The sequence below is a fragment of the Lygodium microphyllum genome, chromosome 3 (assembly GCF_053477565.2).
Source record: "Lygodium microphyllum isolate KBCC chromosome 3, Lygodium_microphyllum_v1.1.10, whole genome shotgun sequence".
Classification (NCBI taxonomy): Eukaryota; Viridiplantae; Streptophyta; class Polypodiopsida; order Schizaeales; family Lygodiaceae; genus Lygodium; species Lygodium microphyllum.
This window is the reverse complement of record NC_141137.1, coordinates 150,848,823-150,874,975: the sequence shown is the minus strand read 5'-3', so window position 1 is coordinate 150,874,975 and position 26,153 is coordinate 150,848,823. Positions and strand designations below refer to the sequence as shown.

The 26,153-nt window shown below is 43.7% G+C and overlaps 1 protein-coding gene across 1 annotated transcript in view; it reads left to right on the top strand.

Annotated features, from left to right (window-relative positions):
• LOC148039041 (uncharacterized) overlaps nt 1–26,153 on the top strand; it is a 183,147-nt gene that overhangs the window by 21,518 nt on the left and 135,476 nt on the right. Inside the window, exons 5-8 of the mRNA XM_087674909.1 lie at nt 11,112–11,205; nt 11,302–11,365; nt 15,195–15,254; nt 15,335–15,510. Of these exons, the coding sequence (XP_087531035.1) occupies nt 11,112–11,205; nt 11,302–11,365; nt 15,195–15,254; nt 15,335–15,510 (394 nt within the window). The remainder of the gene's footprint in view (nt 1–11,111; nt 11,206–11,301; nt 11,366–15,194; nt 15,255–15,334; nt 15,511–26,153) is intronic.

Genomic DNA, 26,153 nt, shown 5'->3' with positions numbered 1-26,153 from the left:
GCACCTCTATACTCAGCTTCTGTACTAGACAATGCAACTATAGGCTGTTTTTTACTTTGCCAGCTGATCATGCTGTTGCCCAATCCAAATGCATAGCCACTGGTTGACCTCTGTCCTAGGCACAACCAGCCCAATCAGCGTCGGTATACCTTGTCAAGTCAAGGGGTTTTCTATATGCATAAAACAGCTCATAATTTGTAGTATCCTTTACATATCTCATGACCCTCTTGACTGCATCCAAATGCGGCTTGCGAGGCTTCTGCATGAACTGACTGATCAGTCCCATAGTATAACTCAAGTCAGGTTGAGTAATAGTCAAGTAGATCAAGTTGCTCACCATCTGTCTATACATGGTTACATTCTCAATTTCTGTCCCAACATCAATCTGCAGCTTGACATTTTGGTCTAGGGTTATCCATAGCCTTACATTCAGCCATACCATACTTTTGTAACATTTCATAAGCATATTGTTTCTGTAATAGCCATATGCCTTGTTGATGAGGCAATTGCAGATGAGAATTGGTGTATTGCTATGGACGAAGAGTATTCGGCTTTGACTGAAAATGAAACATGGGAATTGGTTCAGTTGCCTGAAGGCAAAGTCCCCATTGGCTGCAAATGGGTATGTAAGGTTAAATGCAAGTCAGATGGGTCATTGGAGCGCTACAAGGCCGGATTGGTTGCAAAGCGATATGCACAGCAGTATGGCCTTGACTATGAGGAGACTTTCAGCCCTGTGGCTAAAATGGCAACTATTAGAACAATCATTGCATTGGTAGAGTCTAAAGGGTGGAAGTTATGGCAAATGAATGCGAAAAATGGCTTTTTGAATGGTGATTTGCAGGAAGAAGTTTATATGGAGCAACCTGAAGGCTATGTGCATCCAGACTATCCTACACATATTTGCAAACTGAAAAATGTATTATATGGGTTGAAACAGGCATCTAGAGTATGGAATGCTCGAATTAGCAGCTATTTATAGCAACATGGATTTAAGTTGGATGATGCAAATCACAGTTTATTTGTAAAGAAGACAGATCATGGCTATGTGTTTGTGGTTGTTTATGTAGATGATTTAATTATCACTGGAGATGATGAGAACGGGATTGCTAAGACGTAGTGGGTTCTTTGAAACTTGTCACCTTAGTCATATAGGCATAATGACGGGTTGAATATCCAGTGTATGTGTACCTGTCAATTGGTCTTCTAACCCTCTCAGATCTCCTCAACTATGGCTCACTCTGAGCTTGTCTCTCATGATGCGGTACATACCGATTCTGCCTTGCACCAGGCGTCATAACAGAAGGAATCCCTAACTCACTGTCTAAGCTATCACTGCTGGATGACTCATAACCTGCAGTAAGTGGACCTGTTACATCCTCAAACATATTTTCTTTTCCCTTATCCAATCTTCCCCTCACTGATATGTCCGTGTCAGTGGACGTAGGAGTGTGATTCCACAATCGTTCTGACCAAGGGCTTATTGTAGATGACACATCATTTGTCGGACCACTCATAGATGTACTAATTGCAAGGGTATTTTCAGCATTACTAGTGCTGGTTGATCCATTTGTAGCCATTGCAACAGGATTTCCATATCATGAAGCCAGCTCATCAAAAACATCTCTGCTAATCAACGTCTCATGAGTAGACGACACATAGCATTTATAAGCTTTCTTGTCCTATCCATAATCCAAAACACGCTCTTGGCAGTTTTGGGATCCAATTTCTTTATCTTTTTATAAGGAATATGCATATACACAATGCAGCCAAATACCTTTAAGTGCCTAATGTTAGGCTTATGACCGTTCAACCTCTCATAAGGTGTTACATCATGAATCCTTGTTGTAGGGGTTCTATTCAGCACATATATAGCAGTCACCACTCCTTTAGCCTAGTAAGCATTAGGCAAACACTTTTCATTTAGCATAGCTCTAGCTGACTCCATTAGTACCCTATTTTTTCTCTCTGTTACACCGTTTTGCTACAGTGTATAGCTGCAAGTAAGTTGTCTTTTGATCCCATACTTTGTAAGATATCAGTCAAACTCTTGTGAGACATATTCTCCGTCTTCATCTGGCCTAAGTCAATAAATATAGTAGTCCAACTCATTTTTAGTATGCTTCTTGAAATCTTTGACATCAAACACTTCATCTTTATGTTTTTGAATGTATCAAACACTTCATCTTTATGTTTCAATATGTACAACAAAGTGTACCTGCTAAAATCATCAATGAAGGAAACATAGTAACGAGCACCACCAAATGAAGCATTATGAGACGGACCCCAAACATCAGAGTGTACTAACTGCAAAGGTCTCGAACTATTCTTGACATGCTTTATAAAGGGAAATCTTGCTTGCTTTTCAAATTGACATGCAAAACATACATGGCCAAAGTCATTATACTTGAATTTGGGCAATCCAAGTACCATTTCCTTCTGTTGCATAGATTTCAGCTTTTGAACATTAATATGGCCAATCCTCTTATGCCAAATCTCAACATCTCGTATAATACCCTCATCATGTGCAAACATGGCTGCCTTAAGTTCGGGAATGGGTACGTCCAAGATAAACATCCTGCCATTCTGTCTGTCTCTAGCAATTAATTCGCAGGCATTACCGTATTTTTCAATAAAGCATCCATCTTTGTTAAATCTCACCTGTAAGTTCAATAAAGCATCCAATTGACAAAAGATTCTTTGTGATTGACGGTACATGCAGTACATCATGCATGCTCTTTTTTTTGCCATTAGGTATCATCAACGGAACAACTCCTATGTGTTGAATATCATGCTGGGTGTCATTTTCAGTACACACATAACCATGTGAACCTACAACCAACTCATCGAATCACTCTCCGTGGGGTGTCATATGGTTAGAAGCCCCAGAGTCAATGTATCATCTCTCATCTCTGCTCTACCTAGGTGCATTCTTGGACACATGCTACATGGCAAACAATCTATCACCTTGATCATCATGAGCACCGCTAGATGATGCATAATTCCCATGCTATCTTTCTTTAGCTTTCATGTTTGTCTGTTTCTTATGACAATCCTTGGTAATGTGCCCATATCTATCGTAGTAATGACAGACTTTATTCTTGTTGGATTGATCATTTGATTGCCATGATCCACCACCTCTGCCATGGGGTGATCTCCCCCTGTCTTTGAAGCTGCTAGATCCACACTGGCCTTGTGTATTCGTGCCATGCCAATTACTCTGTTGCTGCTGCCCATAGGTGTTTTGAGTGTCTGCACGACCTTGAAAAGAGCCACGGCCTTTGCTACCTTTATAAAGGACAGGGTCTCTACTTTGAGACGTATTAGAACCTAAGTTTAACCCAAGCTTCACTTCTTCATGCAACAACAGGGCAAGCAACTCATCTCAGTCAGGGGGTTTAGCTCTAACAGAAATAGAAGTGTCAAATGCTTTGTACTCTTTGCTAAGTCCATTTAGAGTGACTGCTATCATATCATCTTCAAACACTGCAGATCCAATAGTGGCAAGTTGGTCCGCTATGGTCTTTATCTTCATCGTGTAGGCCTGGATGCTTCTGCCATTCTTAGACATGTTGTTAAATTGTTGCTTTAACTGTATCTCCCTAGCATGTGTTACATTTCCATAGTTCTTTATGAGTATATCCCAAGCATCTTTCGAGGAATCACATCCAGTGATCTGTATTGCCATAGCATCAGATATACATAAGGAAAACCGATGTAGCACTTTGCATGCTCTCTATATCCATTGTTTATGAGCTATTCTTTGATTATATGTCGGTCGTTCAGGCAATTCAGGTTCAGCTTCATCACCAGTGCATGGATCCCAGTAACCTTTGCTGACCAAGAAATTCTTGATACGAAACTTCCACAAGGCAAAATTCTTGTTATCCAGCTTTCACCAACAATTTGTGTAATGTTATTAGTGCCTTGTGCATTTGCCATGTTGCAACAAACTATGTTTGACTTCTTGCAAGCCAACAAGTCCTACTGACTAACTGCAGTCTTTGACTATTTATGACAGTTTTGTGCAACAAGTTCACTGCTAAAAACAGGGTATTTCAGTCCATTAACATCTCATAACCATCCATAAACATGTGGCATAACCTGTAGGTACGTACATCCATCAATACATAGACCATGTCGTTTCTATATATTTTGTATCATGTAGCCTTACTATCAGAGTACATACATGCAGTCTGAAATCTGTAAACTATCAGTGACTAGCAGCTGATTCAAAGCCAAAACTGAGGTGTATACAAGTCATACATGCTCCAAATCTTCATAGACATTTGCTAGTACATGTAGCAGTCCAAATATGGCCATATGGGCACAAATCAGTGCATAACCAACAAGTACAAGTGTTAAAACTCCTGTTCACAGGTTGCAGTCAGGAAATGTTCATCAAAGCACAAGGTATCTTAGTCCAAAACCTCCTCAAGATGTCATGTACATATGCCACCATACATGAGAATCAATGCATAAACTTGTCAGCTCCCAACAGTGTCCCGTCTTCAAGAGCCAATGTTATACAGTGCATTCATTGTCATCCAAGACCATGTCAAGACATTTGTTTCAGTCCAAGACATTTGCATTCAATTCCCTTCTTGATCCACAAGACATTTGGAGGTCATATACGAAGTCATACAGTAGACATAAGCTAACCAAAGTCATCTAATGTTCCAAGACCATTAAGTGCTTGTTGTCCACACATTTGGACAGTTTTCTAGCTAGTAAAAAAAACTCTTAGATCTAAGTATTAATACATATGTCTATATGAGCATATTTGTGCTCCAATGAAGCCTTCCAAGCATGTCAAAAGGCTTCAGGTTCTTTCCAATGCCAAGTAGATGATGTATACTGTTTGTGTACAATAGTTTAGACTGTATTTCAGATCTGTAATTTCATGTTACAGCTTATGGATGAGCTCCCACAAAGGCAATAGCATCCTACAATCTTCAAGCACCTTCCCAAGGGTATAGGCAAGCATTTAACCACTCACTAGCCACTTTATATGATGTCTTTGCAATCGTTGAAGGTCAGCTTGACACAAGCGTAGATCACACAGCCTGGGCAGAATGGATCTCTAGCAAATCAGCAGCCCATGGTACTCATTAGCCACTTATACATCCTCAATGGAGCCTTAGTACACTCCTAGACAAGCCACAGACAATGCTTGAGCAATGGCAAACTCAATGTCTCAATGCATACCTTTCAAGAAAAATGGCAGCTTGCTTGTGCTTCAAAATGCCTTGATCTTTACTTTCTTTAGGTCTTCTTCACTGCCTCCTGCTCCAGAGATCCTACCTAGCATGGCTTTGATACCATATTGGAAGAGAGGGAGAGAGAGTGGAGCAAAACCATGAGCCTTCAGCTCATCTTCATTATCTTCTCATTATTCATCCACTTAGTCACACACTGAAAGAGAGAGTTACACTAGGTTTGACTAACCATCATCTAACTATGGTTAGGTCAAGGCTACTGACTTATTCAATGACACACACATGTACAGCTGTATCCAGCTAATGTTGGTAAGTCACACAGACATAAAGAGAGACGGGGTGGAGCTTGATTTCTAGCTTGATTTCCAACAGAATGCATATATCATAATGGCTGAATATGCATGTTGGGTATCTGGATTGAAGGGTTCAGTGTTTTCTAGACTGCACTAATGAACAGAGCTAGTCCAACAACCTCAAAGAGAGTGCATAGAAAAGGGGGGTTCCCTATATATTCACATACTAGCCCCCCAACTACCCTTTCCATTTTCTTCCCTTTTCTCTCCTTTCCCCCTTCCCTTAAACTTGCAAGGCTCATCTATCTGCTTCAATCAAAGCAATGAAAGAGAGATGGAGTTGGCTATATTTTGATCTATGTTTTAACATTTACACATAGCAAAATATGCAAGGAAGATTGCTGCTGCAAAAGGGAGTTGTAGTCATCACTTTTAATGAAGACTTTGGCAGAGATTTGCAACACCGCAAACTGTTGATGGAGGACTGCAGCCTCGGGCGCTGGAAGGGATGCAAGCTCATGGATCTGATCTATCTGATGTAAGTGATAGTCTGGAATAGAGACTCTCCACTACCATGGTGGTTGTTGCAAGCTCTACTTTGATGATCTCATGTGGTATTGGGGCTCTACAACTAGTCAACCTGGAGATCAGAAGAATCTGATGTCTCGCCAACCATCACCGATCATAAATGGAGTGTGTAAAGAAATGGTAGGGTTTGTGGGGAGGAATACAAACTGTGTATGGCAAACACTGTGACACAAAAACTTAGAAACCCAAAAGACGAATGAAATAATGAACCGTGTATAATGCTGGTACAATGGAGAAGCCTTAGGATTCCATGTTTTTGGGACAGGTATTGAGGTGAGTCAATGAGGCCGATTAGAGCTTGGAGATGACTGCACTGTCTTGGCTGATCAGAGGGCAACACCTATGGATGTGGATTTTTTTTGAAGGGGGCAAAACGTAGTTCTCCAAGCAGGGGGATGTCAGAAAAGACACCAGATGATGATGGAAAGTAGTAGAGGGAGTGAAAAGTAGTCCTTAGGAGCTGCAGATGATGATGAGAAGCTACACTGCTGAAGATGGCAGCAGTGAAGAGTGACCAACAGCATAAATGCAGATCTTGTAGGGGCAAAGATGACATCAGCTCGCTTAGCAGTGGCTGGAGGGCTGGGTGGCTGCTGGAAAGGGATTTGAGAACAAAATGAAGAGATGGTTGAGAGAAGAGTGACCTTAGCATGTTTGAATGATGACCAACAGTTTGAGAACGAGGAAGGTGGCTAGACTACTGGTTAGGATGCAACTTAAGTGATGTCACCCGCTGGAATTAGTCCACCATTCAGCAAAACACAGCCTCCATACTAATGATGGTGCGCATGGGTATCAGGGTGCCACCAAAATACAACATAGGAACAATTACCAGCAAGATGTGAACCACTAAAACAGGTCACAATCAGCTCACTAGGGCTTCAGACAATGAACAGACAACATGTTAAATCCCAAATTTCGTACATAGAGAACTTTGGCTGAAGAGTTTCGCCGATACAGCAATAGGAGAATGGTCCCCACTCCATAAACGGGTACGGAAGAGTTGTCACCAAAGGTGACAAATCCCCTTTGGAACGCTTGTCCAAAAGCCAATCTTGTTGGTAAGTCATGTGGAAAGAAGCCCCACTATCCATGAGCCAAGGCTTCTTTGCAGTGGAAGAAGAAAGAGCAGTATCCTCCTCCTTGAACACATGTACGAAGACGGACTAGGTGGTAGTCGGGGTAGCCTTCGAATTCTTACTACCCCTCCTTGGGCTTCAAATGGGGATACTTCTACCAACACGTCTCAGGATGAGTGCCCTTCGTACAGTGTGGACACTTGGGGCTGCTTCTTAGTATCCTTTGTGTCCTCTTTCTTGTCATCTTGTCCTTTTGCCTTTAGCTTGGCCTTTTGCTTCTCGCCTCCCAAACCTGTTGTAAAAGTGTTCGTGGAGCCCGATCCACCGGCACCAACCTCATTGAGCCGCTTGTCATACTTTCAGACTAGGGGAGTAAGCTCCTCCCAAAGAAGAGTCTCTTGGGTCATTGATGTTAGAAGGCTAGTGTAGAGCACATCGAACTTTGGAGATGGCAATTGAGTTAAGAGAATATCCTTTGAAGATATAGTCATGTCCTTCAGTTTGATGTGATCCTTTATTTAAAGAGAGTCATCAACACCGAGCATTTAAAGTTTCTTCTCAAGAGAAATCTATTGGGCGTCTTTTGATGATAGAAAGATGCAAGCTTCTTCCACACTTTTTCCACTATCTTCAACGTTTGAACATGCGCTAGGACAGAATCTTGTAAGCTCATGAAAAAGAACGATTGGGCTCGAGAGTTGAGCCGATCCCATAGGGCTACATGATCCATTATTCCCTCACGGGGATCCTCCATGGGATGCGGTATAAGTAGGGTAACAAGCTTCCAAAGATGGCAGGTGTCAAGTATGCATTTCACCTTACGGACCAAAGCGAATAGTTGGAACCATCTAACCAATCCTCTTTGGGCAAAGAAGGGAGGATAGGCACTTGGATCGGTGTTGCCATGTGAGGCAATTTAAAGGCAGTAGCACAAGCTCTATGGGAAACATGGAGAGAGGGGGGAGGAGAAGGAGAAGGCTGCTCTGAACGATGAGACTGTATAAAAGGGCTCGGTGACCTTTGATAATCACACCGCCTTTCAGAGGATGAAGAGAAACCTCCTTGTTTGAATTATCGGAGCTTGTGAACTAGGGATCAAACATCTTCATATAACTTGCAAACACACAAAGGCTGCTGTGTTTTGCTGTAGTAGAGCGTGAATAGAGGGAAAATCAGCAACACTTGCAGAAGAGAGTTGTGGATGTCTTGCCTTTGTTGAATGTCACGTTGAAAACACAAAAAATTTGCGTTTACAACAGCAAACAACAGGCTGAAATTTGAGTTTTCAGCAATAGTGTTTGTCAAAATAATAGGTATGCTTTTATACCATGTCAAAATATGTGATGAACGAGAGCATCGACAAGGTTTGTGGGGAGACACAGTGTGTGTACAACAAACATGGAGAGAGAAGAGAAAATATGTTGATGAGTGCCAGATGGAGCTGCCAAATGCAACAATAGAATGCCATTGAAAAAGTGCCCATAATATGGGCGCCCATCCCATTTTGGGGCTATTAATGCGAAGCCCTAAATGAAGTGACTATACCAAATAAGTGGTTTTTCAACACCCCCTCTTAGGCCCAAAAAGGGATGAAGAGAGGAGTGAAGAGAGGTAAGGAGGAAGAGCAGCAGATCCCTAATATCCAAGATTTTCACTTGAAAGATAACCTGTAGCAAAGAATAATAGACAGGATGAGTTGTAGAACCCGACCCCACCTCGGGAGAGAAGCCATTAGCTTCGTAATTCCATGTTGGAAGGAATTCGAAGGTGTCGTCACCAAGTCAGTCGAATCTCCAAGGCCCTGATCTAGGTGGTACTTGAAGATCTAGATATGTAGGGGCCACCTTCGAAGTTGAAGGAGAAGTAGAAACCCTCACAGAGGGGCAAAGAAAGAACATCCCCCTGTGCAAGTGAGAGGGAATTTGGTGGGCCAATCTTTGGCAGATGATTCTTTTATGTTCCTCAAGGCGGATTCTATTAATGTCAATCGGGCAATGGTGGCCTGGAACCTTTTTGCTTTGGCATCGGGTCTTCACATTAATACTTAGAAATCCACCCTTCTCTCCTGTATGGAGAATGATCTACAGGCCTTGGGATGGAATGGAATGGTGATCCCGAGGGGCAATATAACTAGACACCTGGGATATCCTATTGGTGTGGAGGTTGCTTCCCGTGCTTTGTTGGATTGGATGGCATCCCGAATTCATGATAAGTTCATGTACTGGAAATCTCAGAGTTGGCCTCTTCACGGTAGGCTCAAAGTGGCTCAATGCATTATGATTGGTATGATTTCCTTCTTTCTGCCATTGTTGCCTTGGACTAAGAAGTCCCTTTTGGATTTGGTCCAGCCTATCAGATTTATGCTGTGGATAAAGAAAGGCAATCGTTTGGGGCAGGTGTGGATCTCCTGGCAGCATGTCACCACTCTGAAAAGGATGGGGGGTGCAGCTTTGTTGGATGTTAATTTGCATATGGCCACTTTGAGGCTGCCCCTTTTGCAGAGTCTATGTATTTAGTGTCATCCTTGGTCAGATATTGCCAAATTCTTCATAGAAAAGACTAGCATCTCTCATGGAAGCACGATTATTCATGCTTCCTGGTGGCATGCGCTTAATTCTATGAGGCCCAATAAGGTCTCCCAGTCTTTTCTCCTTTCTCATTTAATTGCTTCTTGGCAAGAGATGCTTCGTTTTGCTGTCTGGCGTCCTCCGGATATTCGTAAGGAGGAAAATTCGCTGCAAGGTGAAATACTAGCTTCCTCAAGGTTGTTGGATTGGCCACACAAAGATTTGCAGCGAGATAAGTTTAATCGGATGGCTAGGTTAGGGTTGAAGACAGTCTATGATGGGGTTATTCTTGGGCAGGCTCGCCTTTATTCTTTTAGGCGTATTCGTCAGTACTTAAGGGTGCCTCATGGATACAGGGACATTTGGTCGTCAATACAAGACTGTCTTCAAAGGTTCTCTCCTTTGCTTGCATTACAGCCATTGCATCCATGGCGTGATTGGAAGTTTGTGCTTCTTGATGACTTTCAGAAAAGGTCAGCGAATCAGATATATCATGAGATGGTGGAAGCTAAAAGATGGGTCACGGGGAAGGTTAATAAGTTCTAGCATCTCAGGGATAGCAAAAAGAAGTGGTGGGACAGATTTATCCAGCTTTGGAAGTCTAAGGTTTCGTATCAGGGTAAAGTGTTAATGTGGAGGCTGCTCATTGGGGGTCTTCCAATGGGAGAAGTGCTCTGTGCCCGAAAGATCTTTGCAGGGCGCTGTGTTTTTTGTACCACACGCGATGAGACATTGCTTCATCTCTTTGTCTCTTGCCTTGTTGCACGACAGATCTGGAATTTCATTTCCCGTGTGTGGTTCTCGGTGACCCAGCACCGCATACCAGTTCGTTCATGGATTATGGGAAATATGTCCTCTATGCCATCTTTGTCTTCAGATTGTTCCTGCCTATTCCATTGTCTTAGATGGACAGCCCTGTGGCACATATGGCGTACTCGCAATGCCTTTATTTTTGATTCGGCATTAGGCATCCATGGGCATGCGGCCCGTGTGCGTGGATTGGTGTTATGGCAAATCACTTCTATGATGTCAGCTGACCTGGTCCTTCTGGACATTGCTGCTCCTGGGCTGGCGATTGTTCGCTTTACTCTAGCTGTTCTTTCTGCCTGATTTATTAGAATTGGTTATGTAATAGGTTGTTCTGAGAGCCTGCTCGCATCTTGTAAATTTCTACAGAGACTGAGAGAGATTGAGTATGCTGACCTGATGGTCTGATGTAATAGAATGTAAGAGATACAGAGAGAATGTTGACCTGATGGTCTCATGTAAATATTTACTACTTAATTCAATTATCTTCACGAAGAGAGAGAGAGAGAGAGAGAGAGAGAGAGAGAGAGAGAGAGGGCCCAATTTACAATGCTACAGCTGGCTTGAGACTTCTTGCAAGACATGCTCGTCTTTTCCGGATTCAGCTATTAGAAGACTGTATGATTATCTTTCGATGGCTTGAGGCGTATTGGTAAGCATATATGCCCTTCTATTATGTGATTTAATGAATAGTTGTTCAAATATTCTGGAGGATGACATTGCAGGCTGGTGCAATTTTATTTTGCAGTATTCATGTGAATGCTCAGCTTAGAGATGCAGCACTTCAGGCTTTCAATGAATTCATCTCACAAGTAAATGATCTGTTTCCTCAGATCTAGAAAAATAATTGTGTTGGATTGTGACCATTGTTATTGTTGCTAGTTTTGTAGTATGCTTGAGTAATTCAATTTATGTATGTGCTGGGCCTGTCTTATGACTGAGGGTTTTAACAGTTCTTGCTTTTGATTGCATTTCATGGAGTCAAAAGGTGAAGCATGCTTATTGCTGCTGATTGCTTGTTGAAAACCATGATGATTTCAAATTTGTCCAAAAGGCCTACATAATCCATAGGCGCCGGACTAGTCACAATTGACTTGTATGATTCTCTTGAGGGATTAAGGTAAGTAAGATACTGGAGTGTACAAGCTCTGAGCATGGAATCAGGCAAGCGCTTACCAATCCTCAGCTGCAGATCAACTAAAGGCAGTGATCAACAGCAAGATTTACTTATTACAGCTATGATAGTGGATCGAAGATGAACATCTCTGAAGTCAGAAAGCGCCCACACACTGTGTACAACTCGCTCTCAAGCAAAGTATATGGAGAATATTCTGTCTGCAAATGCAGCCACCTGGAAACCTTTAGAAGACAGTCTGAAGACTGTAATCAAGGTCCAGGCAGCAAGCATGAGGGTTGAACAATGTTCCCAAGCAACCATAAGGGAGGAGATTCTTGACTCTTGTCTATTATTCGGAGTGAGTTTTATAAAGATTATCATAAAACAAATGTTTTAGCTCAAAAGGGTTTTTATTGAGGTATCATTGATATAATTTTCTTTTCATGCAATAAAGCTGAGGTTTCTTAAGTTCTTAATTCCCATTTGCGTAAGCTAATGAAAATTCGTCTAGGCTTAGTCACCTAATTGGGTCATGCAATACACGCACTATGCATCTATATATAAGCGTGTTTCTTCAATGCACCGCCATCCCATGTACACACGTGTCTGTAGGGAATTCTCACCATCTCTTTGTTCTTTGCCACATGGCACATACAGTTGTATCATTAGAAGGTTCTAACAATAGGGGAGAGTTAATATTTAAGAAAATTAAAGAGTTTAAGAGAATTTCTTAGGGCTAAGAAAATATGCCATACTTGCAAAATGTGTTTTTGCTATAAATTTGTACAAAATACTTGGGAAGACGATTTCAATGAGGGCATAGAGATAGATGAGGTCTACATGCCATGGTATTGTATTCTAATACGAGATCTTCACATTGATAGTCCAAAGGAGGTTGTCTTGACCCAAAAATATTGATTCTCCCTAGAAACGGTATGAATCTAGCAAAGGAGAATCTTCTATGCTAGCAAATGAGATAAGATAGAGATAGGGGTGAGAGCTGAAGTATTAAAAGAGGTTTTTTAAAGGGAGGAGGGGGTAGCAAGTGAAGTGTGAAATGCGAGAATGAAAGGCATGTGGACTTATATAGAGGGGTTGAGATAAGAGCACATCCTATCATAGCTCACATGTCATAATAACAACACAGCTATGAGTTCTTTAGCTATTAGTAAGCTAATCATGTGACACATTTCACATCATATGAAATTGTTATAGGCTCAACATTTTGATTAATATAAAACATGGAGAACAAAACCTTGTTTGAATACACAGCTCTTGCACTCTCTAGGAGACAAGAGCTCATTGTACTACTCGATTTCAAGAAGGCTTATGATAGAGTCGATTGGGAGGTCTTGAATGGTATGATGCTCACAGTACGTTTTCAAAAGTTGTGGGTTAGAGGTGTAGTGGCCATGTATTCGTACTGTCATAACTAATTAGGCAAAAGCTTTTGTACTAGAGTAGGTAGAAGCTCTTGTACTAGAGCATGGTAAGACTCTCTACTAGGGAGGGTAGTAGTGGCTAACCAGGTTTTACTTGCTACCATGTGGCATATAACTCCTGTTAGGATTTCTCTAGGTCATGGATCAACCATGTGAAATGCCTCATTAGGACTTTCATGTGGTTTGTTCAAGATGAAAGTCTAGTGAGGACTAAAGTAGCATGGAATGTTATCATTCAGCCTAGATCTAGGGGTGGTTTGGGATCATGGAACTAGATAGTCAAGAGTAGAGCTTTGTTGGTGAAGCTGATTGTGAGGGACCTTCTTTCAGGTGAGGAGCCATGGAAGTAGTTATCGTTGTGGAGATTGGAGTCTATTGTTCTTGCCATTGGAGGACTAGGGCAGCCTATTTAATTGTTCAGTATGTCTGAGCTACATGGCTTGTGAGGGGATGTGAGGTTAGGTTTGCCATTACTGTCATCTGATGGGCCAAGAGTCCAAGAGTGGTGATCACATACTGATGCTTGCAATAGGCCCTTGAGTCCTGTAAATAGGATTTGGCTACCCTAACCCCAAAGTGCACATGCTACAATTGCATTAGGTCACTTTATGACCACTGTGACCAATGTTGCTAGCACCCATCCAAATGTCCAAGGATATAGTGCCTTGCTTCATCATTTTGCCTCTTGTATTCATCTCTCCTTTTATTTTCTTGCCACAAGAGGGCCTCACAGCTAATTGTTTTGTTTGTGCAGCAGCAGTTAGTGCTTCCACAACCTTTCTAGGTGATTGTTTGTCTTTGTGGTAGTAAGGGGCCAGATGTTGCAGCAGATTTCAGACCCACCCTTGTGCATTTTGCATCGTGTCCTACCCCAGACTCTTAGGTGGTAACCATACAACTAACCCATCCCTCATAGTGCACCAGGATAAGCAGCCTTGTCTCACTAGGATGTTTGTTACTGCTGCTTGGACTTTGGCACATGGAGGATGGACACAGCACATAGATTTATGTGCATCCATTTTGAGGCATGTGGCGTCCATCCGAGTATGCTTGCTATGGTATGCGTTGTCCAAGTCAAAGGACTGCTGTGATTGGTGTGGTAGCTGCATGCGGAGTAATCTTTTCCTTACAAATTTTGGTGCACTTCTCATTGTTTTTTGCATCCATCCTCTCTCTGCTACCGACTGTTATCAATTTCTCAGCAACATCCAAACCTGTATGTTTTGCAGATCGGCAGCAGCCATGGATCTGTACAGGACATTTTTATTGTAGAGACCCTCTCTACGATTGGGACAAAGATTGTCCACTCTGTGTGAGAGATGGACTACAGCGTGCCTCTGAGCACACAAGGGGAAGTGGAAACTTTTGTTAGCATTTGGGGTACAGGCATTTTTTCTACCTAGAGTCATACATGGTTTGGCATTACAGACTGCCCACATATCACTTTATGCAGCCCTTGTATTGCACTTATTTTGTTTTGTTGTCTGATGAGAGTCCCTTGCAGGGCCATTTTGTATCTGTATTTTACCGCGGGATGTTTATCTCTGAAGTGTTTATAATAGGATTTTACTTTCTTTTAAAAAGAAAGTTTGTGGTCAACAGTGGAGCATCCTCATTTGAGGCAGCCTTATTGGTGTTATATGTCCCTGTTGCTCTATTCATGCCCAAATAAAGAAGTAAGTAACTTGCAAGGATATGACCAGTCCATGTGTATTGAAAGCCTAGTAGCTCACCACAGTGGCAGTAAATTTCTCCAGTATGGGCATGACTCAGCCAAGGTTAATATTTGGTCGTTTAGTAATGTCCCTTTGGGAAAATTAAAAGATGAGCATTGCCACACTTTTAATGTCCCCAATTGATTTGGCTTTTGGCACATTGGGATGACAGAGAATGCTGTTTAACAGAATATAGTTTGGAAAGGTTTTTTTCTGAAGGCCAAGCTTGAAAATGTGAGGCCTGTGTGCTGAATAAAGGTGTTGGATTATTATGTTTGATGTTAGACTGCAGTTACACACTATTGAGCAGTCTCCATCCTGAATATGCTGATTTGCAAAAATTTTTGTTGGGTTGGCTTATTTGCAGGTGGCAAACTGTTTAGTTTCAGGGGATCCTCGTGTCAGGAATGCTCAGGACATGTACAAGGTAAATTATTGTTTAAAAAGAGCTTTATGTTTTATGTAAATAAGATGCAGTTTTACCCATGTGGTTTATTCTGGCTGCAGAAATTGGTTGCACATGCTTTAGGCATCTTGGATGCACAAGATGCAAACCCAAAGATGCTATCTCTTGCAATCCGAACGGTGGCTAAGCTGTCACCTGTTATTTTGAAGTTTTCAGGAAAACCTGTTCTTCAGGAAGCGTTTCAAAGGATGGTATCTATTGGATCCATTGCAGAGAGGTTGGTCATTTTATGAGAGGTGTACACAAGAGTTTGATTGGGCTGCTGCGATTATGAGTCCTTTACCTGCAGCTATAATTTTGAAGCTGTCTGTTGCGATTTTTAGAAAGTTACATTTATGTTATGCATTCCTCTCTCAAGCAGTTTCTAAGATTGGCATGGGTGCTTGTCAGTAGGTCTCTCTTGCAGTTTGTAAGATTGAACTTTCTTTAGTAGGTATAATCTGAAATGCATTTGGTTTTGCCTTGAGTGTAGTCATTGGAACCCTTTGGGCCTGATAGAAGATCCTTTCTTGTGGGATAAAAGAGGTAATTGATGCACATTCTACTTTACACCCGTATAATACAATCCAAATGTCAAAGCAGTTGATACAAAGTTAGTTTTGTGTGAGCAAGTGGCTAGATAGGCAATTGTTTCATTCTGTGTTTCCATTGAATGGGTTCTTGTTGCCTAGTTACTTTCTCATGGGAGTAAATTCCCACTGCATCAATCTGTTGGTGGTAGTGGGGCTTTAACAGTCTGATCACCATTTGATTGTGCAAGTACTTGATTGTCATGCACAAGAACCTCGAGCAAGCTTCTCAGAGGCAGTAGCTATAGTGCCTGCATACTTCATGTTAGTGTCCAATTATTGTTCATGTCCAATCTATGGAGACAGGATGTCTGGACGGCTGTCAGTGCGAGGGCCTTTGGAACATGACCTTCCTTTTTTTTTTTGCCGGTGGGGTATGTTTGACAAAGAATGCCTTCAGTTTTGATTTTGCATCAACCATTTCTTTGTGGCAAGGATTCAAGGATTGTTACTTTGGCAACTTCCATTTTTGGGAGCAGCTGGGATGACTGAAAAGAAGAAGCTTCAACCACGGTTTTGGGTAGTCAAGGATACATTGGTAAGTTAGTCTCTCCTCGGTTCCAAGTATGGTGTGGAACTGCTCATGGATCTATCAACTGTGATGCCGCATGATGGTGTACCTCGACAACGACTATCAGTAGGAGATGAATCGTTTGGGGTGGTAGTGGTTGGGGGTTCAGCTACATTGAAGAAGTCTGTAACTGCTCTTTGGAGGGGTGGATGACGTTGGGGTCGCCTCCTATCCCGTAATAATAATGCTCTGTGTTGCTGGAGCTCCAATAAGAAAAGGCCCAAACATCTTTGGTCCTCATAGTCCATCACCTGTCTTAGTGGTCCAAAGCCCTCCTTAAAGAGGCAATGATAGCAGCCTCAGATGTCATAGTATATAGTACATCTACAAATGTAGTGCTTCTCCGTTTTTGGCTCCCATCCACAAAGCTGGCACAACCTCTCATTGGCCACAATATGGCTCCATCTACCTGTCTCAATCATTAGCTGATGCGATGAAGTGTGAATTTGACCAATAGCAACTCGAAGTCCGTGGGAAAGTTGAGCATCCATGTATCTCGGCCTCACTATGAAACCGCCGTGAGAAATCTGCAAGAAGTGACATTGGTATTGTGCCATTTTCGTGCCCAATGGGAAAGGGGGCTTGGACCAAGTCCTTTTTGTCCCCACTCTAGTGATGTCTGCTTTGATTACACTATTTAGCTCTGCACGACTGAGGCTCAAAGTAGGGCAGTCGAGGGTGTAATCAAACGGTGGTAGTCTATTTGTACTCATGTCATGTAAGTTCAGCCACGTGCTCATATGTGCATACCAACATTGTCTATCTCCCTCTGTTGCAAGCTGTCTTGAAGACTCAAGAGCTAGTCTAGGATATTGGTCTTTAGGGAGTTGCCATATCCTTTGGAGGAAAGTAATTGCTTGGAATAATGCCTCAACTACCATGGGTGCAGCGCCCAATTGATCTCTTGTGGTACTGAGGCTTTTGCCCTTATCATATGCGCTATCATCATGACCAGTGGTCTTTCCATGTGTTCCCAACCAGCCATCATAATGTTGTGAATGTGGTCCATCACAGTCCATAAGTGGCATCCGTCTAGTATGATAAAGGTTTGGGCCCCAAATGGCTTCCTTATAGAGTAGTGTGGGCATAACTAAAGTGTCAAAAAGCCACAATTTGGTACGAGGCTCATGAAACTGTGTGTGCACACTGCCGCTCTAGAGTACCCAAAGCTGCATATGCTCGTGCAAGCCTAGCCTCTGGAGTCTCCTTCCATGAAAACTGTGGCCCTTTGAAAGTAACCCGGAGTTATACATATTGTCTAACCATTTCCACAGGCTGACCGTCATACATAAAGTGGTGCTTTGAGTGTGTCACCCAAGCTACTGAGGTGTTAAAGACCATAATTTTAGTCTTTCCAAGATTAACCTTGAGACCTTTATCTTCACACACACATGCAATGCATCCAAATGCCATTATAGTCCCTCTGGTGAATTTGAGATAAGCACCACATCATCAACATATAACAAAATTGGTATTAGTAACCCAACCAAGTTGACTCCCATATCACCCCATCTCTGCACGTAATAAAAAATCTCGTCAATGTACAATCCAAACAGCAAAGGAGAGAGGGGACAACCTTGCTTTACATCCAGCGTGCTAGACACCGAGTCTGTTGTCACTCCAGGCACTCGTACTCTCCTTGTCACAGTTTCATACAATGCATAAATACACCACTGCATATCCTTTGGGACCCAATGGCTCACAACCTTTTCATGAGTCTTGCATGTGGCACAATATCGAAGGCTTTGCAGAGGTCCACAAAACAACAATGGATTTTTTGCCTCTGTGATGGTCCCTCAATCAAGGCCCTTAGTGTGAATATATGGTCTAGCGTATTGTATTCGTGGCGGGAACCAGCTTGTCATGTAGACCGTATTTTCTTTGTTTCAGCCCACCAACTCAACTCATGCTCCATAATAGAGGCATATATCTTTGCTAGCATATGGCCAATCATAATAGTGCAGTAGTTGTTAGCGACCAATGGATCTCCATGCTTAAAAATCAGCACTATTGTGCGGTCACACCAACTTACTGGAAACCCCTCACATACGGCTCTATTGAAGAGATTGACCAAGATAGGGGCCAGTGCATAGAATGTGCAAAAGGCTATGCCACAAGGCTATCTTGATCATGTGCTCTCCCATTCTTCAACCTCCAAATGACATATTTCACCATCTTTTCCGTAAAGAAACCACACTGTGTTGGCCTAGAGTTTGATGGATAGGGTAACTGCTCTTGTGATGGAACATCATATAGTGCCCTAGCATGTTCATGCCATACCATAGGTGATGTCAACTGAATAGGGGGTTGTCTCCCGTGAAATTTTCTCCATGCCTTATTGCAGTCTCTGCTAAAAAAAAATTGATGCATCTCTGACTCTAGTTTGGCTAAATAATCTCTCTTCCTTTTCCGCACAAGATGACGAAAGACATTCCGTGCTTGCTTATGTGTGCATGTCCCTAGTGTAATATCCCTCTGTAGTTTTAGGTAGGTCCTAGTCTGTCTGCACTCATCATCATACCAAGCATTTTGAGGGGCAGTATAACTGCGTATTGGAGTAGAGTCCATCTTACATGGAAATGCCTTTGAAGCTGCATCATGTAAAACTTTTGCTAGAGATCTAGTGACATCTTCCAGTGGTTTATATTGGTCTAGCTGACTTAAGACATCTCGTATTGCATCACTATAGATATGCCACGTTTGCTCTAGAAATTCATAATGCGGGAATGTGTGTAATTGTGTGCATGTTTCTTGTCTCTGACTACATGCTAGAGTGAATTCTAAGATCGCATGGTCAGCCGCTATGCTGATCAGCTTATCAGATATCTCCAAATGCTTGACTTTTGGAATTAACGCTAGCGAGGCCATTGCATAATCCACCACATTGGCCCCTTTTTTGATGTTCCAACAAGTGAAAGCATCCACTCCAGGCCATCTTAATAGGCCATTGAATATAGCCAATCCGTGAGCACTTCCCAAAGCTAGCAGATGGGATTCATATGCTGTCACCTCCTTATCTTGAGATGTCCTGACAAGCCCTAGTTTATCCAATGCCAATTCCTTAAACATTTCATGATAAGTATCATAAAAGTTGGACTGCTCACTTCCTTTTCGAGCATTAAAGTCTCCCACTAGTAGTATGTTCCCAATACTTGCATATCTCGTAATATCTTCATGTAGTACTTCAAATGGTGATCCCTCTCTAGGAGCAAATGTTGAAGAGGTAGGTGGGAAGTAGCATACCGCAACATATAGATTCCTCGGGTGCCCTATCCTCAGTCTTACCCACATGTATCTAGCATGCACATCTCGTGACACCAGTGAATCATGTCTTGGAGGTTCTCACGATAAAGAGTAGCCACCCCTCTTGACCCCCTAGTTCCTCTTGGTCTTCGGGGTTGAGGTCTGTATACACTCTCCCATTTGTATCCCACAACAGTCGGTAATCTAGAATTTGTACACTGATGTGTCTTTGTACACATAGCCATGCCTATCCCACGAAAAGTATCCTCAAAATAACCTGCATCAAATCTCATTGAACCATTACAATTCCAAAGGGACATCTTTAACGTTTGATAGGCCTCGTACCATCATTGTGACCTTTGTTCTGCTACGATTACTCTGCCATCTCTATACACAACATACTTGCCTTCTTTACGTGTCTCCAATGCTTTTGGTATGCAAGCCCTTCTGTGCTCTAACTGTGCGGGTGTGAGATCCTCATTGAGGTAAATCTTTTCACCCTTCAAAGCCTTTCTTTTTGATAAGAAGCCCTTTTGCTATCCCTGTCCCCAAATTTTAGCATGAGGATCCGACTCCTTTTGTCATTTGGATCACCTATCCTCCTGGCATCCATAATGCATGTCTTGTCTACACCCATCTTAGCACAAAGTGTTTTAGCCTCCTCTTGGGGATTTCCTTTTTTAGCCCACCCCACCACATGTATACACAATACACGGAGTTTCCTCTTTGCTTCCCTCTCTAGTGTTGCATTCATTATTTCTACTTTGTTTTGAGGCATTCTTTTTTGTGTGTGAGAGAGAGAGAGAGAGAGAGAGAGAGTATATTAACGTCTCTAAAAGGCCAATGTGGCCTATGAGACCAAAGCAGTACATACAATGATGGTGTGTTTCTCATCTAGAACGAGAAAAAAGATGAAAAACATGCCTATAAGACTGAAAAGGAAATGAAATAGTGTCCCATAAAAGGGAAACATGTCAGTGATCTGAAAGTGAGAGTAAAGAAAGGAAAACTCTCCATCAATGATATGTCTGTTCTCTAGGGAGGTGTATCTCTGCATAGCTAAGGTGTCTTGGCATCTGTCTCCTGTGGCGCTCAATGATGGCTTTAATTTGTCTGTGGTGTGGATGTCTAGGCCTTCGTCCGGGTGGACGTGGGCGCCTAGACCGGCTAAGTGCCACTGCTCTATCCAAAGGGACACCTACAGAAGATGAGGTCCAAAGATGATGTACTCCTGTAGGCTGTGTGGCAGTAGTAGTGGTATCTGCCATACTCTGTCGTGTATCCATGAAAAAGTCAGTGACTGCTCTCTGTCTATGTGAGCCGAGCTGTGGGGGCCTCCTACTCCGTAGAATTGTTACTCTGCGCCTCTGGAGCTCCAAGAGGAAAAATCCCAAGCATCTCTGATCCTCATACTGCATGATCCGTCTTAGGGGTCCAAAACCCTCTCGAAACAGACAGTGGTATCTACCTCGTATGTCGTAATATACAGTGCATCGGCAGATGTAGTGTTCCTCTGTCTCTGGCTCTCTGTCGCATAGTGGGCATATGCGTTCTTCTGTCTGTATACCCTCCCATCTGCCTGTCTCAATCCTCAGGTGGTGGGATGAGGTGCGGATCTGACCAATAGCTGTGCGTAGTCCATGAGGCAGCTGTGTGTCCATGTAATTGGGTCGGGTGATGAAACCATCCTCAGATACCTGGAGGAAGTGGGTCTGGTAGTGTGCCATCCTCGTGCCATGGGGCGAGGGGGGTCGGATCCAGGTCTTCTCCGTATCTAACTTCAGTATGTCTGCTCTGATCACATGGTTTAGCTCTGATCGGCTTAGGTCAAGTGAAGGGCAATCCAGGCTATCGTCAAAGGGGGGTAGTCTGTCAATCTGCAGACCATGTAGACGCATCCATGTACTCATCTGAGCATACCAACAGTGTCTGTCACCGTCTGCTGCTAGTTGTCTAGAAGAGGCCAGGGCTAGCCGTGGGTATCTATCTTGGGGGAGCTCCCATAGTCTATGTATGAAAGTCACTGCCTGAACCAAGGCCTCAGCCACCATGGGTGATGCCCCCAACTCAGCTCTTATAATCTCATGTGGGGTCGAGCTCTTCGCTCGTATCATGCGTGAGATCATCATGACCAGTGGTCTTTCCATATGTTCCCATCCATCATAGTATTCCTTCTCTGGTCCATCCTGGTCTCCCAAAGGCTGTCTCCTCGTGTGAAACAGACTCGGACCCCAAATAGCTGCCCCATATAGGAGTGTGGGTGTAACCAAGGTGTCAAAAAGCCACAGTTTGGTGCGCGGCTCATGAAATTGTATGTGAGCACATTGCCTCTCCAATGCCCCTAAGGCTGCATATGCTTTTGCCAAACGAGCCTCTGATGTCTCTCTCCAAGAGAACTGTGGTCCCTTCAATGTGACCCCCAAATAAACATACTGCCTAACCATCTCCACTGGCTCTCCGTCAAAAGTAAACTGGTGCTCAGCTCTTGTCACCCAAGCAGCTGAAGTGTTAAATACCATAACTTTAGTTTTCCCAAGGTTCACCTTAAGATCTCTATCTCTGCAGAAAGCTGATAATGCATCCAAGTGTCTATTTAGTCCCTCAGGTGAGTCAGATATAAGTACAATATCATCGGCATAAAGCAGTAATGGTATCAGCACTCCAGCTAGGCTGGCTCCGGCCCCACCTGTCCTATCCACATATTCTGAAATTTCATCTATATACAGCCCAAAAAGTGTCGGTGAAAGTGGACAGCCTTGTTTCACCCCAATGGTGCTATTGACTGTATCTGAGATGCCCTCAGGTGTTCGTACTCTGCCTGTCACTGTCTCATATAGGGCATAGATACTCCACTGTATCTCTACGGGCACATCAATGTTTTGCATTCTTTTCATGAGTCTAGCACGTGGCACTGTGTCAAAGGCCTTGCGAAAGTCCACAAAACAGCAATAGATCTTTTTCTTGAATGCCTTGCCTTCTTCAATGATTGCCCTCAACGTAAAGATATGGTCTAGAGTTGTATATCCCCTCCTGAAGCCAGCCTGGCCTTTTGACCTCAGGCCATGCATCTCGGCCCATTCACTCAACGCTTGTTCCACGATAGAGCCATATATCTTGGCCAGCATGTGTCCAATCATGATAGTTCGGTAGTTACTAGGTAGCGCGGGGTCTCCACACTTAAAGAGCGGCACAATAATATGGTTTGACCAACAGGTTGGAAATCCCTCACAAACTGCCCTATTAAAGATGTGAGCCAGTGTTGGTGCCAGAATATCACAGGCATGCGTGAAGTGTTCAGCCACTAAACCCTCATGGTCTTGGGCTCTTCCATTTTTCAGCTTCCATATGGCATTCCTCACTTTTTTTTCTGTGAAAAATCTGCAATTTGCTGGTCTTGAGGTTGAGGGGAGTGGCATAGGCTCTTGGCCAGGGATATCATAGAGTGTGCAAGCATATCCATGCCAATCATCCGGTCTAGTAATTTGTAGGGGTGGCTGGCTCTCATGCATCTTTTTCCATGCTCTCTTGCTGTCCTGCCCCAAGAACATGGAATACATTTCTGTTTCTAGTCTGCTCAGGTATTCCTGCTTCTTTTTGCGTACCAACCGTCTGAAGAGTGTTCGAGCATGCTTATGGGTGCATATACCAAGTGCCAGCTCTCGCTGAAAACGTGCTCGTGTCTCTCTGCACTCATCATCATACCAGCCATTCTGTGGAGCATTACCTCGTGGAGGTTTATCTGACGGTGTAGTGTGTGGGAAAGCGTATGCTGCTGAAGTGTGTATTATCTCGGCCAACTGTCCTGTAAACTCATCCAGAGAGGCCTGTGTGTCTAGCTCCCTCAATGCATCTCGCACAGTAATGCTGTATATGTGTGAGGTTGCTTCCACAAAATCATAGCGTGGTAATTTTGGTATATGTGACTGTGCTTCATGTATATGCCCATATTGCATTGTGAAAGCTAGAATAGCATGGTCTGCTACTAATCCAATTGGTCTGTCCGAGATTTCAAAACTTTTTATGTCAGGTAGCAAGTTGGGTGATCCAATCAAATAGTCCACTGTGCTTGACCCCTTCTTGTTATTCCAACATGTGAAGCCATTAGATCTTGGCCACTGTGGTAGCCCGTTAAGGATGGCCAAACCATGTGCACTTCCCAGTGCTAGTAGGTGTGTTCCATATTCTGTTATCTCTCTATCTTGGGCTGATCTAACTAATCCCACTTCATCTAATGCAATATCTCTGAACACCTCATCACTAGTGTCAAAGAAAGCAGATTGGTTGTTTCCTGTGCGTGCATTAAAGTTTCCTGCTAGTAGAACATCCCCAATTCTCATGTATCCCATTATGTCCTCATATAGTGGTGTATACGGGGATGCCTCTTTAGGGGCAAACTTAGAGTATGCAGGGGGAAAATAGCATATGGCAATATACATGTCGCGAGTTCTGCTTGTACGTAACCTGATCCACATGTATCTTGCCTCTACATCTCTATGTACCACTTGGACTGTATCTCGGAGCTCTTCTCTAAATAGAATTGCCACACCTCCTGATCCCCTCGTCCCTCCAGGCCGTCTAGGCTGAGGGCGATATACACTTTCCCATCTATATCCATATACATCAGGTAAACGGCTGTCTTTACATTGATGTGTCTCAGTATACATAGCAATGTCTATACCTTTGAAAGTATCCTCAAAATAACCTACATCTGTCTTAAGGGAGCCATTGCAATTCCACAGTGTGAACTTCAGGGTCTCATAGGCCGCGCACCGTCATGCCGTCCTTTTCTCTGTGATGATGACTCTTCCATCTCTGTATACAGCCCATTTACCTGCTTTCCGTGCCTCTAGAACTCGTGGCATATTTTCCCTCCTGTGGGCTAACTGGGCTGGGGTGAGGTCTTCATCTAGGTAGATCTTTTCTCCTTTGAGAGCGATCCTCTTAGAGAGGAAGGCTCTCTTCTTTTCCAGGTCTCCAAACTTCAAGATGAGGACTTTTGTTTTTGTGTCAGCCTTCCCGACTCGCCAAGCCCCAATGATGGGTACATTTGTAGCTCCAATTTTGGTGGCAAGAGCTGTAGCATCTTCAATTGGGGAGCTTTTCTCGTCTAGTCCAACCACTCTTACGTGGAGTGCGCGTACCCGCCTTTTTGCCTCTTCTTCCAAGGTGGCATTCATGACTTCCACTTTGTTGCCATGCATTCCTTTGTTCTTTTTTGCCACATCTATCCATTCTGCATTTTCTTTGACGGTATTCTCAACATTCTCCATTTTCTTTTGGGTGCCTTCCACCACACTTGCATAGGTGTGCATGTCCTTTTTTAAAACATCCATTTCTTTTTGTAGTTCCGGTGTGGTTTGTGGTTCCTTTTGTGTGTCCAGTTTCTTTTTGCATTCGTCTAGTTCTTCTTGTAGATTAGAGATCAATGAGTCTTTCTCTGCCATGCGTGCATCCAAAGTTTGTTGCATCTCCTTTTTTAGTTCTTCCATCATTTCAGCTCGAACCTGCTCTTGTATGTCCTTTTCCATTTCCTTCCTCATGGTACGTATTTCCTTCCTCATGGTACGTATTTCAGAGAGAGAGAGAGAGAGAGAGAGAGAGAGAGAGAGAGAGAGAGAGATCTTGAGAGAGAGAGAGAGGTGTAGGTTGAGAGAGAGAGAGCGATGGGGAACGCGATGTCGCCTGAGCGCTCTGCCCTGCCGTCGGCCGTTTAACCTCTAGGTCCTGGTCGCCGTTGTTGCCCGTCGGACCTGCGGGTCCTGGCCGCTATCACTGCTGTCGGACCTGCCCGCCATCGCTTGTCAGCCCCCTGGCAGAGCTGACTCTTCGCTCGCCCCAGGTACCACCGCCCGTTCACGCCTTCGCTCACACCTCGCGCCTGCTCGCTGGACGCCTGCTGTGACTTCGTCGACTTCGTCTGCCCGCCTGCATCGACGTCTGGCGTCTGCCCCTCCTGTCGAACGCTGCCCCGCTTGACGTCTGCCCTGCCTGACGTCCGCCCTGCCTGACGTCCGCCCCGCCTGATGTCCGCCCTGACTGACGTCTGCCCCACCTGTCGTCCGCCCTGCCTGACATCTGCTCCGCCTGTGGTAGACTCCTCTGTGGCCGCGTGCGGGGCTTACGCAGCCACATTTACGCCTCCCCCGTGTTTCTCCTGTTACCCGACACCCCGGGTCATCTGCCCCTCGCCAGTCAGCCACCGTGGTGGTCGCCCCAGACTTTTAACGCCTGCAACTTGTTCGTGTGACGTCCTGAGGGTCGTCCTCCGCCGTGTGCGAAACCAGCTTACAGGGGTGCAGATTTCTAACTCAGCCGACAGTGATCTGCACTGTGCGTCAGTCCTCCTTCGAGATCAGCTCGTCATACAAGATGGCTGGTTTGGATCTGGATTTCATCGACCAAACGGTGGCAGCACTTGGCCCAGATTCTGATGCTGAGGAACCGGAGGATATGGTTCCGTGCACTGAAGAGATGCCC